At 40.0% G+C, this 14,159-nt stretch overlaps 2 protein-coding genes across 2 annotated transcripts in view; one reads left to right on the top strand and one right to left on the bottom strand.

The window, feature by feature from the left end:
- Window positions 1–14,159, top strand: part of afap1l2 (actin filament associated protein 1-like 2) — a 30,073-nt gene that overhangs the window by 14,721 nt on the left and 1,193 nt on the right. Inside the window, 16 exon segments of the mRNA XM_056771044.1 lie at window positions 5,769–5,877; window positions 9,491–9,628; window positions 9,631–9,698; window positions 9,790–9,969; window positions 10,057–10,131; window positions 10,201–10,285; window positions 10,410–10,505; window positions 10,594–10,805; window positions 11,337–11,482; window positions 11,590–11,704; window positions 11,873–12,064; window positions 12,209–12,311; window positions 12,314–12,496; window positions 12,621–12,794; window positions 13,024–13,211; window positions 13,800–13,943. Of these exon segments, the coding sequence (XP_056627022.1) occupies window positions 5,769–5,877; window positions 9,491–9,628; window positions 9,631–9,698; window positions 9,790–9,969; window positions 10,057–10,131; window positions 10,201–10,285; window positions 10,410–10,505; window positions 10,594–10,805; window positions 11,337–11,482; window positions 11,590–11,704; window positions 11,873–12,064; window positions 12,209–12,311; window positions 12,314–12,496; window positions 12,621–12,794; window positions 13,024–13,211; window positions 13,800–13,943 (2,208 nt within the window).
- Window positions 166–2,174, bottom strand: LOC130438842 (kelch repeat and BTB domain-containing protein 13). Its single transcript, XM_056771043.1, is given in 2 exon segments — window positions 166–1,773; window positions 1,776–2,174. Coding segments are annotated over 2 exon segments (1,485 nt in total). The 5' UTR covers window positions 2,143–2,174; the 3' UTR covers window positions 166–655.

The raw sequence follows: 14,159 nt of genomic DNA, 5'->3' as shown, positions 1-14,159 counted from the left end.
AATGGTGTGAGAGCAAAAATTTTGAAAACAAAAAATTATTATATTATATCATGTTATATTATTATTTTTATTATATAAAATAACAATAAAGCTAAATCTCTTTTATGCTAGTTTTTTACCCACTATAGGACACATTTACACCTTTTTTGTGTCAATTTACTATAGACGGCGATATGTAAATAAGTTGGCGTGGCTAACTCATGTAAGGCTGAGTAGGACTTTACATGTGTGCTTGATGAAGAAACAAGCCCTCGCCCTCCATTCAACTTCCATGCTTTATAGTGAAAATCATTATGAACAGTATTTCCGAAACTAAAGTATGCAAAAAAACATAAAGCGCCCCCCTTTTCTCTCCCACTTTGCTTCCTGTCCTCTGCCCCTCTGTACTATCTCCCGATCCTGCCCCCCTTCTCTCTCCCACCTTGCTCCTGTCATTCTAAATAAAGGCAAAAAACTGCAAAAAATAAAACTTTAAACAATAATCAAACGCATCATAAAAAAATCATTTTCCTCTCCTTTAAATTGCACATTCAATGATTTTTAGTGCGATATTTCTGGTGTGGACATGGTTAAGGTTTTTATATAACTATACCTTGAGAAATGAAACTACTCGTATACCGTGAAACATTTTGTTCTACCGCCCCCCTACTTTGCACTAAGGTGGATGCTTAGCATCTATAATTTCTTCCACTATTTCGCCATTAGCATCCATCTCCATTACCTCCTCAGCATCATCCTGCTGTCTATCTCTGCTTTTAGGCAGTCTGAGTAAACATGTCCAAAGTGAGCCACTTTTTGGAAATCCCGTCATCTGCCTCCGTGGCTTCCACTGATCACCGCAAATGTGATATTCCAGGGTCAAATTGCGGTTAACGGTGAAGGCAGAGTCCCCCCTCACAATAGCCGTGAAGAGGGCTCCCCTGCTGTTCACATAGTGTCCTGGCATGGCCGTCCATTGGCCTGTAGTGGTATTGTAGCAGTCCATGAGGCAGCGCAGGAAGTCATCACATGGGCCGTTCCTCATGACGTACAAATTGTCACCGTGAGCAGCCATGCAGTGACCGTAACTCTGCGGTTTGACCATAGTGGTGGTCAGCGTCCATTCATTTTTAACCGGTGTGTATTCATAGATATCTGTAGTGTCCGGAGGCTTCCAAAAGCACACAAATATTCTACGTCTAGCAACGGCGCTGGCAGCCGCAGCCACAGAACGAGGCGCGTGCTTGCAAGACGTCCATGCGCCTGTGGAAACGTCACAGACTTCTACTGAGGACATGATCCTTTTATCGTACTCGCCTCCGATGGCATACAGGTGTCCGCTGTGGCCCACCAGGGTAAAGTTATACCTGGACTGCTGAGGACCATGAAACTCACTCCAAGTGTTTGTTTCTGTGTCGTAACAGAAACTGCAGTCCACGGTCTCTTTGCTAACTCCACGAACGCCTCCGACTATATACAACCGATTGTCCACAACAGCCACGCCAGCCATAGACGTGCTGGCATCTATCGGTAGATCAGTCAGGTACTTCCAAGCCCCCGGTTTCTCATCAAGATAAAAAACAGTCCTGTAGGAGTCCTGAAGCATCCTCATAGAGGGGGAATGAGTTCCAAGAGCGACGAAGGATGCGGGCGAAAGAGACTCAACGTGGCGAATCATCTCTACTGGAAGCGCCTCAACTGCATCCTGCAGGTCAGAATATGCATCACAGATAAACACAGCAGCGCTGTGAAACAACTTCCACAAGCCGTACACACCGGCTGTATGATACAGAAGATGCAATTGTCAGTGTCAATGATTTCTATCAGGTGCTGCACTAACACGTCCACTTGAAGGAAGGCCGCACACTCGGCGGCTTCCACAATCTCATCCGGATCCTGGATAGCAGGACGCTCACCTCTAGAAATAGCCATAGCCATGAGAAAACCCCTCGCTTTTAGACCTCCTCGTATGTGGAACTCATTCTGCCAGCTGTCCCTCATCCCAGAGCGGAAGAGAGCGCGAAAATACTCGCAATTCTGCCACAGGACGGCCCTGTCTACGGTGAAAACAGTCTCTTCTACCCGCACTCTCAGAACTCCAGACTCTTCACCGTCTTCTGGAGAATCCACAAAGTGGGTCACGTTGTCTCTGCTCGGCCCCATAACACCTCTGTCCTGCCTTTGTTTGTGCAAAATGCTTGTCTCCAAATCATAAGGATAGACGGCGTTCAGATTGTCCAGTGTTTCTGTTTAGGTTTGACCTGTAAATGGTGCAAGCAGTGCAGTCGCGTCACAGTTTCGGGAGCGCTGAAAATAGCAGCATGCTAAAGATAGCATAGGGTGGTCATGGATATGAAATAGTGGTGGGAAATGAGGGTCTTGTATGTCACAATCATAACAGTCAGTGTTTAAGTAAATTGCAAATGATCATTGTAGTGCAGAATGAATCAAAATGAACTGTTGGGTTGTAAATGAACCTATGCCGGACTTAAAATGTTGTGTTGTTTTAATCTACTGTTGTGTCAAATATTGTATGGGTTCACTTAACTCAACGGCTGGATTTCTCTCTTTTTGATCCAACATTTAATTTGTTTTTAATTGTTTTAAGTGTTCTGTTTTAAGTGCTTTCATTGACTCGTCAAATGGCGATGACAGTAGTTCAGAACGTCTGTCTTGGTTTTAATGAGACTATAAAGATTATTTGTCTTCAGTACCCTCTCTACCTCAGCAGCGCTTTGGCTCGGGTGGGTTACATTTTTTCCACAGTGGATTTTTGGCTCTAGAACGAGGGATTTTCCATGTTCTGGGTGTTCATTTGGACTCTTGCCCACTTGCATTTTTTCTTTTTTCGCAAAGCCTGGTGCTTCATCGTTATTTGGACCTTACTCATACTCTTGATATACAGTACACTTGAGTTTTAAAAACACTTGAGTGAAATGTTTCGCATATCTTAAAAAGGTTTGGAGATGAGGATGTATGCTTAAATGTCAGAGACAGAATAAATTGTTGAAATATAAACTGTTTCTCATTACAAACAATTTTTTTATTTAACACAAATGTCTTTATAATGGAAGAATTTGAATAAATAATGAAAAATAGCAGTCAATAAGAGCACAGAATATATGGGAAATACTTAAATATTGTTTTAAAAGCATCCCAGGGTGAAACCCCAAGAAGCTGCTTGATAAAATGCCAACAGAACATGTCTGCAAATTCTAGGCAAAAGGTGACTACACTGAAGATTCTTAAATATAACAAGTTTTTGTTACCACAAAACTCTAATTATTACACGGCTCATTGGAATGCTTGATTCTGATTGGCCAGTCTCGACATTTGCAGGTTCAAGATAACAACCTCTCAAAACTAATAACACTCGGTAACCAGGATGCAGAAAATCATTTTGACAGTTTTTTGGACAAATTAAATATAAATATGTCTTTTAATAACATACTGTGTATGACATTATATTTACAAATGATTAAACCAAATTGCCTGTTCATGACATTCGTGACATGGACGTTGTTTCTTACCCTAAAACCGAAAGTAAACTGTTCTCGCAGAAGGTCTGCATTCAGTAAAAATTAGCTATTAAAATATTTCAAATTCACATTTCATGTCCAGTTTTTTCTCATGTGCAAGTAGGCGTGTAATAAAAACCCCTTCAGTGTGACACAACTGATCAAACTGTCCGGGCTTATTTCTGCGATAACAACCAGCTGCCTGTACATTATCTCTTACTAGTTCCCTATGTGTTATTGCCCAATTTTGAGCCCACTGTTTTTTCTAAAGTGTTCTTAAACTTTTGACCGGGAATGGATTTGCTAAGTAGACTGGATTAACATTATTTCATTTTAAAGGGACAGTTCACCCAAAAATAAATATTCTGTCATCATTTACTCGCCCTCCAGTTGTTCCAAATCTGTATCACTTTCTTTGTTCTGTTGAACACAGAGTAAGATATTTAGAAGAATGCTTGTAACCAAACAATACTGGGCCACCATTGACTATCATAGTAGGAAAAATGACAATGGTAGTCAATAGTGCCCCAGAACTGTTTGCTTTCCTACATTCTTCAAAATATCTTCTTTTTTGTTCAACAGAACAAAGAAGATAATAAAACAAACTGTCCTACAATGGTAGTCAATATTTGGTTACAAACATTCTCTCCAATATATATCAGAACAAAGAAATGCAGATTTGGAACAACTCGAGCGTGACTTACTGAGTACAGAATTAAAACTTTAAGCAGAAGATTTCATATTATAGTGTGATAACAAGGCTGAGGTGATTTCCAAACTTTGATCAGATATTAGAATTAGTCACAACCCTTTTGAAATACGTCCTATATACAGTAGACTAGAGTAGCATAATTTTCTTTCTATTTTTTTAGAGAGAGAAAAGTGGAGTTTGAAAGCAAGGGTGTGGTGATGTTCTACAGCAACATGTATCTAGCACTACCACTATACTGCCTTGCTTGCTTGATGATTTTTACATGTACTTCATCTTGCATACACAGTTCCTGAGATTGTCATGGAGATACTGTGACGTGCTCTGACTCACAGACCTCTGTCCTCGGCCAGCGAGGGAGCGAAACTGAGCATGAGAGGGAGGAGGCTGCCCTAAAATGCCTTTACTTTGTGTTTAATCATTGTCAGATGCCTGAGGTCTCTAGATCTGCTGTTCCTAGCAGCTTTCTTTTTGTTTCACAGATTTTATGTCAGTAGGGAAATGTGGGGGTTATACGTGTGATTTGGGGTCAACCTCTTCCCGGGCTTGTTTTCACTTTCCCACCAAAACCCTTGTTTTCGTGCTTCCTTTTCAGTCTAGATCACATAACTCCTAAGTGTGTATTTTACTCTTTCTTTGCATCACTTAATTCAGCAAAGCCTCTGGCAAGTTTTACTGTTCAACTTCCTGTGTCCTTGACGTCCGCTTGTTTATGTACATGCCTTCCTATCGTTCAGCCTGTCTGTTCACCCCAACAGTGCAAGAACATCGAGCCGAGCAGGAGGTTTCAATCAAACCACTTAGTTTAACAATGCAGCCGAAAGGCGATTCTCCCAGTGGTGTGACTCTAACCTTTCATCAGCATTTATCTTCGTGGTTCACAAGCTACTGCTCACATCCATCTTGCGTATGTGTGTAAGAGGATGTACAAGAGAGGTCCTCAGTGCATGGGTTTGCTCGAGGGCTGTCACCACTTTTGTGGGAAACAGGGGGAATTTAGTAATGATATGAAACGGCTGATTTGGGAAACCTCATAGTAGCTCCACGCCCTTTTAAAAGCATTACTCCTGCAGCCAAACACGTGTGGAATTCCTTGTTTTAGCCCAGCAGGGTTGAGGTCAGGGATAGTTTGGTTTCGGGGAAGAATCCCCGCCAGTCAGAAAGAGAAGAGCACATAAAAGACAGGTGCATGGATAGTATACTTCATCAGATAGAGATGTTCAGCTGAGCTGCAGTGTATCTATGTATCCGTGATTTGTATGTTTATTAAAGTAATAGTTCGACAAAAAATAAACACTTCGTCATTTATTCACCGTCATGTCATTTAAAATTGTATACGATTCTTTCTTCTGTGTTATTTTGAGAAATGTGATTTTGTGTCCACACAATGGAAGTAAATGGGGGCCAGAATTTTCACGGGTGAATGATTTCCTTCTGAAAAGACCAGCATGCATTACAAGTTTTAGCCTGATCTTTTCAGTTCTGCAAAAATAGCATCGTGATATATTATACTTACAAGAGCAATGACATGATGATCATATCTCTTGTTCTTTATCACTCAGAGCAACATCGGGAGGGAACCCTTTCCTCTTCCACCCACTCCTGCTCCAGCGTGTTTAGAAACCGAAGGCTACTATGAAGAAGCTCAACCCTATGACTCCACCATCAATGGTAGGTCATTTGCATTACATAATGAGGTCCTAATGTATCTTAATCAGCGTCTTAACAAGATAATTTACATGTAAAGTAAAGTAAAATCCACAATGAGTCAACTATTGTCCTATTTGCTAAGTTTCTGTTTTGGGCTGGTCACTCTCTCTGTAAACCCCGCCCAAATAGAAATTTCACTGGCTTGAGTTCAAATGATTTAAACATTAAATATGTTTTATCTGGGTTTTCTTGTTCAACTGGCATTAGTCATGACGAAGTGATGGATTTGATTTCAGGAGAACACCCAAGCTAAAGAAAATTTATATCTACATCGCATTGCAAGTCACTTTGAATATGCGTAACTAAATCTTTTATTATTTACACTTTGCCCAAAGTCAATACTTAACCATTTTATCCATACACATATGTTCGTCACTTGCAACTACAGAATGTGCAACTCTGCTATCAAAAGCAATGTTTATGCAGAAATGTCATCTTGATAGCCGCAAGCTGTTGTGACGTCTATGCATAAAAGGATAAAAACTACATGAAAGGATATTTCTAAAGACAAAGTTGCTGATTTGTCCATAGCCTAAGACCTTTTCTTGGTACTTTGTGGTTAGTGAGCAATCTGTTTTACTGTCGATCGTTTCAGCGTCAATGCTATAATAAAGTCATGTGGCCCAAACTTAACTTCCAATAGACCTCCGCAAAGAATCTATAATTGTTGAGTAGTTTTAATAACATTTTTAGTGCAATTAATATACAACACAATTGTAATATGAATGAATAAGCTGTTATATTAGAACCAAACACAGACAGGAAGTTAACTTCCTATGAAACTGTATAAAGCTCAGCCTCTATGCCACTGTAATCTGCCTCATACAACCGAGCACCACTATCTCTAAATTTGGGCCTCAGTTTTCGGACACCCCCACCCAGCTTTACTGTGGCACAGAACCCTGCAGGCAGAGAAAACAGAACAGTGATGCTCTTTGTTTAACACTAACCGGTCATCTGGCTCTGGACATACAGTGACGAAACATTGAGCTTGAGCCCAGGAAATGGGGCCAACTGTGATTGGGCATTTGGCTGGGGTTACAAAGTTCAGCCTAGTGAGAGGACAATCATTCACAATCATCTGCATCACATGACGCCTGTTTCTAGTCAAATCATACAGTGGCATTATCACACAGCTGTGATACGAAATAGTGACTGCACAAATGATGCACATAATAATATGAAGAAACCAATAAGCCACAAGTTTATATAGAATTCTGTCATGTGTCACATTACATTGGAACTCGAAACCTATATGCTCTGTTTCTTCACACCTTTATTTTTTTCTCTTCCTCCCCCTTTACAATTCCTCCCTTATTCTCCTCCTGTGTTTTTGTAGATTTTGGCTGCTTTGCCATCATCACAGGTGCCAGGAATCGTGTCGATGCTTCGAACAATGTGAACTATCCTGTGATTTTTAGGGGTATCTATCTCTCTTTTCTCTCTTTAGGAGAGAAAACTAACAAACATTAACTTTATTGCATGGCTCTGGAACACATTCATCAGAAACCTCAATGTTCAGCGTGTCCAAGCTTGAGATCACTACTTTGCATGCGCTTACTGCTTTATAAGCTTCACATATAAAATCACGATCTGTTCTTATTTTTCTATGGACCTCCTCTTGAACAGTTTTGTGTTTCCTCTTGTTTTTTTTCTTGCTTATTTTTAATCAAGCATGCAAAAACCTTCATGTAGACTAAACCCTTGTTTGAGAAGTCAGATGCTGTTTACTTAAAAATTTCTGAAAAGTCTATATTGCCCAACTAAAAAATGGTTCACCCAAAAATGAAGCGCTGTTCCTAACCAGTATTCTTTTTTTTCTAATTTAATGAATGAGTTTTTATTCTTCAAGCTTCTAATAGGACGCAAAGAACATACGTTTCATTAAAGTAGTCAAAGTAGTCAGGAAATAAACAGCTGCAGCTGCGGGAAAAATTAGCAGAGCATTCCAAATTTTCATTGTATCAGCATTTCTAGATGTATTGGGGTCATTGCAGTCCAGTGTCTGTTGAATTTCAGCAAACTCAAACCTCAGGAGTGACGAAAAGTCATCCAACAGCAATGTGAAAGACTGACAGCATGACAAGACAAATAAAAGCTGTGATTCAAATCAAGGTTATCAAATAATGTTATCAATTATGTAAATACACATACAAGTATTGCTGTGTTATCGCTAATGAACACGAACCTGTTATTTGTAGTATTTGAGGTGTGAAAAAAATAAAGAGCATCTTTTCTCCAGTTTTCATTTTATGCAAATAAATGAAAATAGAAACAATATTTTTATTTGAAATTTGGTAGAAATGTTGTAAGTAGTTCACAAAATGAAACAAAGGCATGGTTTTACGGTCCGTGTACTTTTGCGTCCATTCGTTTTTCTTTTTTTAACAACTATATAAAAAACAAAAAATGTGCTTTTCTTTATATTTGTTTTCAAGTTAATGGAGAGATTAACCACAAACAAAGTAAATTTTCTTATTTAAAGTTATTTTATAAATGAAAATCAAATTATTGGTATACAACTATTTTTTCAGTTTTACAAAAATGCAATTTTTGATTCTTGCATTTTATTTGAGTTGACCCGGAACATTTCTTGTACAGCTATCTCCAGCTGAGTGTCGGAAACCTCCCGTCTCACACCATGACTGGCACAAAATCTTCTAACAGTCCTCGCCGAACAACCTCGCCCAACACCAATTTGAGACAGATGCTCAGCAATGTCCTTGTGTGTGTGGTGTTTTAAAATCATGTCCAAAATCACTTCTCTGTACGGTTCCAGAGACATGGTGTTTCGCATTCAATGGTGCGGGAAAAAATATTTCCGGGTCAATAATTTGGCCTCAGAAAACTAGTACAATTCGCTTTTATTCGATATTAATTTGTGTATTTTATAAATGTAAAGTAAGGTGCAAAGTCATAAACAAAAATCTGAAAATAAGTCAATATACATTTTTTTCGTAGAATGTTCTGAATACAGTTCTAATTCAAAATTTTGAATGTAACTTTTTTTGCTTAAAATACAACAACCGTTTATATTTTATTTTTCTCGTCATGGTTAAAAAAAGAAAAACGAATGGACGCCAAAGTACACAGACCTTTTACCTAAACACCTCCCTATATATATATATTACATTCAGAAAATCTAAAAATAATTTTGAAATGGTCTTTCAATTTTTCCGCGGCTGTATACTCCAAGTCTTCGAAAGTCTTACAAAAACTCAAGAAACAGATTGAAATGATTTAAGTTATATACTGCATCTTGTCATTTTGTGTGGTTAAACACTATGATCATATCATTGAATCGCTAGTTTAAATCCATAGGCTCATAAGACTCAGAATGTAGTGCAGAAGTGATAGACCATTTATGACATAGTAATATTTATTGTTTGTTGCCAATTTAATCTTTGTGTCGAAAGAGGAAATGGTTGAACAGTTTCTTCTAAGTGTCCAATGTTGCAATGTTGAACTGAAAAGAAAAAGTCCAGATCTTAGAATCTGTGAATATTTTGGTGCTATCCAAAAGCACATGCAGTTCAACAAACAACGCTGATTATTTCTGACTCATTTCATGCAGAAGATATAGATGCAGTGAGCAGTTCATACGAATCGTACGATGAGGAGGAAGCGACGAAGGGAAAGTCCACAGCGCAGCACCAGTGGCCATCCACAGAGGCTTCCATCGAGCTAATGAAAGACGCCCGCATCTGTGCCTTCTCTGGAGAAAGAAGTGGCTCGGCCAGTGGGCCAAACAGCTGTGCGTCATTCGTGAACATCGTCTCCTGGTAAGTGACATCATTGCTTCATCATTGTGAGAGACACCCATTTCCCACCTCTGAAACAACAGCAAAAAATGTGTTTTGCTACTATGTGCAGTGCTACAAGAGCTCAAAGGATCAGATACCGCTGCTGGATATCAGTCTGCTGGGCTGCAGTGTCACCTACAAAGAGAAACAAACAAAGCGGAAAGAACACAAGTTAAAAATCACACCGCTGAGTGGAGAAGCCATCGTCCTGGGACTGCAAAGCAAAGATCAGGCCGAACAGTGGCTTAAGGTGAGAGCCATGAACCCATACAGATGTTATCAGTGCCTGGTTTCTGCAGTCAGACCGGCATTTACATCCTCATTCCGTTTTTATCAGGCGATTCAGGAAATCAGTCCTAAAAACACTGCGGGATCTGATGTGACTGACACCCCGACACTCATCTGCACTAAGGTTTGAAAAGTTTTTAATGAAGTGGATATAAATGCCTTAGCATCAGAGCTAAAAAGTGTCTTCTATCAGGGTGAACATAGTGAGAGGTTCTCGGTGGCATCGGAGAGCGGAAGCAGCACAGACAGTCACGCTGAGAACCTGGAGAACAAAGATGGTGAAACCACTCATTCATTTACATGAATATTGCCCTCAATTGTTTTATACACAACTATTCAAATGTACAATCGTGCCTTTAACGTTTCATCAACTAATACTTAGTTTTGTAAATGAATCCTTAGTTAAGAAGAAATATGGCAAGTTAAGTAACTTCATGAACATCGGGAAAAAGAAGGTTTCCTCTTTGGAGAGCCCGGATAAGGCACTGGATACATCAGGTAGTCAATAATTAGCATCTTTGCATTATCAAATGAATCATCAGTTGAAAAGAATATGTCTACATTAATCTCTCCGTCTCTGTTACAGGTTATCTTCATGTTCTGGTGAACCTGCAGTGGAAAAACCGATGGTGCTCAATACAGAACAGACAGCTTTGGATCTACAATGATAAGTACAAGACCAAAGTAGCCCAGCAGCCGGTGCCTCTGGAGGGGTGCATGGTGCTGCCGGACCCCAGCCCTGAGCATCTCTACTCATTCCGCATCCAGATGGACGGAGAAGAGCTCGCCACCCTTGAAGTGAGTAGGCGAATGGGACTTCCGGCATAAAATCTGATGTTTATATTTTGCTCAATTTTTTTTGTAAATTGGAAAGCGAAGGTATGAACATCCAAATGAATCATGAGGTACACTATGTAAACAGATAAACATACCATTTCCTATTTTCATTCTTTAGTTGTTTATCATCTGTTTTCAGTTCCAATATTTCTCAATACACAAAAGCCGTAGAAACAAAATGGTAACTTCTCAGAATGAATAGTCTAAGGGATGATTCAGTAGCCAGATAGAAACTTAGACATGACTGCCATCTACAGTCAAGAATACAGCATGATAATGGGACAAACTTTTTTGTTTGTGTTATTAAAAAAGTGAATCGTGTTTTAGCTCACTTAAGAAATATCACATCACTAGACCACAACATTTTTATAAATAAAACATTTGGTTACGTCTGATCTCACCAAAGGCACCCTGTGGGACAGGATCGCAGTTTTTTTCCCCTTATAAACAAGCACGACACTTCTAATTCTACGTAATTCTCTCTCCTCCCAGTGCAAATCTTCTGCCGATATGGGCCACTGGCTAGGGCTCATACTTTCTCAGACAGGCACCAAAACAGACCCGGAAGACCTCACATACGACTATGTGAACTCCGAGAGGGTATCCAGTATTGTCAATGCTGCCAGGACATCCATGTAGTACGTCACTTCCTGTTGATCTGAAATTGTACCCACTGTATAACGGCTTTATATAGTGTTCAAGATAGATTTAGCTTTCCTTATGGAGGTGTGTTTGTGCTTCTCAGTCTGATGCAGAGGAGGTACTCCGAGCCCAATACGTATACAGACAGCCCTCCATCAGACCCTCAAACCTGCGATGACATATACGATGACGTGGCATCCATAGATAATGAGCAAGAGGTGGGTAAAAAACGTCCCACCCTGCAAACAGCTGTGTTTATTCTGAGTCAGAGCCTTCACTTAAGCAATCTGCCAGAAATAATATAGGAACAGGAAGTCATTGGTATGAGAGTGTTGACTTTTGTAACCTTCAGTTTCTAATAATGTTTTCACTCTGTCCGGCCGCAGGAGGTTCAAGAGGATCAGGACAACTGCTATGAGCTTACGTTAAACACAGAGCAGAACGAGAAGGACAGAATATATCTGGATCTGATCCCGGTTCGTTCCTTCCTGCACACGAGCCCGGGCAGGGTGTCGCCCCAGACGGAGTCCAGCCCATCGGCTGTTCAACAGGAGGAGCATCCTCACCCTGCCAATGAGGTGCATATGAATTATGACTTGACAGTTAACACACTTCACATGAATTTAATTGCATAATAATTATTAACTAAGTTTTATCAGGCATTTTTGCAAAATTTGTTTTTGGATTTTAATGGCTGTATAAAGGTCTCAACTTTAAAACAGATTATTTTTCATGTAAAACAGCCTGAAGACAAAGACTCATCGCCAAGCAGCACAAAGCATCCTGATCCCCCATCGAAGTCTCCAATAGAACTCCCAGATGCCACCTCACCCCAAGTCTGCACGTCCAGGTTCAGAAAATCTGTCATGAAGGCCTGAAAAAGACCTCATCCTCCACACTGCCATCCCAGCCCCAAACATCTTCACACACGACCCAGTTTTCACCCAACCCCAGAAAAAGAGCAACCAGTGCAGACAGACTTCTAGACAAACTCAAATTCTCTGCAGCGGGTGAGGGCCGTCAGCTTCAAAACGTCCTAACGGATCCACAAAACTGTATTTATTCATAACGCTGTTGTTTGTGGCGTGGAAGTGGATCGTTATTTTAAGATCGTGCATATTTCCACTTGTTAAGCAGGCCCGGGATCAGTGGAGGGGAAGTTAGGGAAGAACAGGACAGAGGCTGATGTACGACTATACACGGACGAGAGGGACCGACTGGAGCGAGAGAGGGAGGATGTGAAAAACACTCTCGCTGCATTGAGGAAGGACAGACGGGAGGTGAAAGAGGAACTGAACTCCTGCCAAGGTACTGCAGCTCCCCTAGTGGCATTGTTGAACTGTACACGTAAAAACAGTTGTTGACAAATGTTTTTTGTAAAGCAAATAGTTGACTAATAAATAATGAAATGAACGATGTTAGGGCATCAGAATGTCACTTTTCATAAATGGTCCAAAAAAACATTATAGTGTTTAATACTACAATGCTCTTGTGCATGTGATATGCTGATACATTGTTTAAACTGTTGCTCACGCAGACTCCAACCGGCAAGCTTCTTTGGAGGCACGTCTGAAGCAAATGGAGGAGACGTGTCGTGAGGCGGAGCACCGGCGGGTGGAGGTTGAGCTTCGACTGATGGAAGTAAAGGAGAATTTGAGAAAAGTGGAAGCTGGACCCTTTACATTGGGCACCACTGTAGATAGCAGTCTAATGGAAACTCCAACAGTAAGTTAACAGAACACAGGTTTTTATAGACCCAAAGGAACAGTTCACCCAAAATTGAAAATGAATTTACTCACCCTCAAGTTGTTCCACATCTGTATAAATGTGTTTGTTATGATGAACACAGAGAAAGATATTTGGGAGAATGCTTGTAACCAAAGAGACCATCATGACCACCATTGAACTTAGTAGGAAAGTTTGCTTTATACATTTCTTTGTTCTGTTGAACGTATGAGAAGATATTTTGAAGAATGTAGGAAAGCAGACAGCTCTGAGGCACTTTTGACTACTTTTGTAATTTCTCCTACTATGGTAGTCAATGGTGACCAATAAATGTTTGGTTACATCATTCTTCCAAATATCTTTCTCTGTGTTCATCAGAACAAAGAAATGTATGCAGATTTGGAACAACTCCAGGGTGAGTAAATACATTTTATTTTTGGGTGAACTGTCCCTTTAAAAAGCAACTTCTCAGTTTAAGCCTACTAGTTTACACACTTAATAATAGGTTTTTGTTTCCAGTTAGTGTATGGTATCTGTATTCTGCATCAACTACACAAGCTAATTTGTGTTGTATATTATGTATTATAGCCTAAGACAGCACCTGTTTCCTCCCCTGCTCCGAATATCCCCATCAACAACGGAGATTCGCCTGTCAACTCTGCCACAGTGTTGAAGAACAGACCCATGTCCGTCAAGGCGTCCAGCAAAGGAAATGTTATGCAGAAAGCCAAGGTTAGAATTCACTTAAGAATCGATTGTCTCATCTCTAAATTTGAAGAAAAGCATTTGTCTTTAGATGTACCATGGTATTTTTTGTGGTATTTTTCGAAGATGCCTATGCAACACTGTAGCATGGTGTATTATAGTATAAAGCATAACCATCCGATAACATCACTGTCCCATAGTAGTATATTTCTTTACACGTTTTCACAATAGTTATATGATCTA

Source organism: Triplophysa dalaica, chromosome 17, assembly GCF_015846415.1.
Source record: "Triplophysa dalaica isolate WHDGS20190420 chromosome 17, ASM1584641v1, whole genome shotgun sequence".
Lineage (NCBI taxonomy): Eukaryota > Metazoa > Chordata > Actinopteri > Cypriniformes > Nemacheilidae > Triplophysa > Triplophysa dalaica.
Note: the sequence above shows the minus strand (reverse complement) of the source record. Positions and strands in the feature narration are given on the sequence as shown.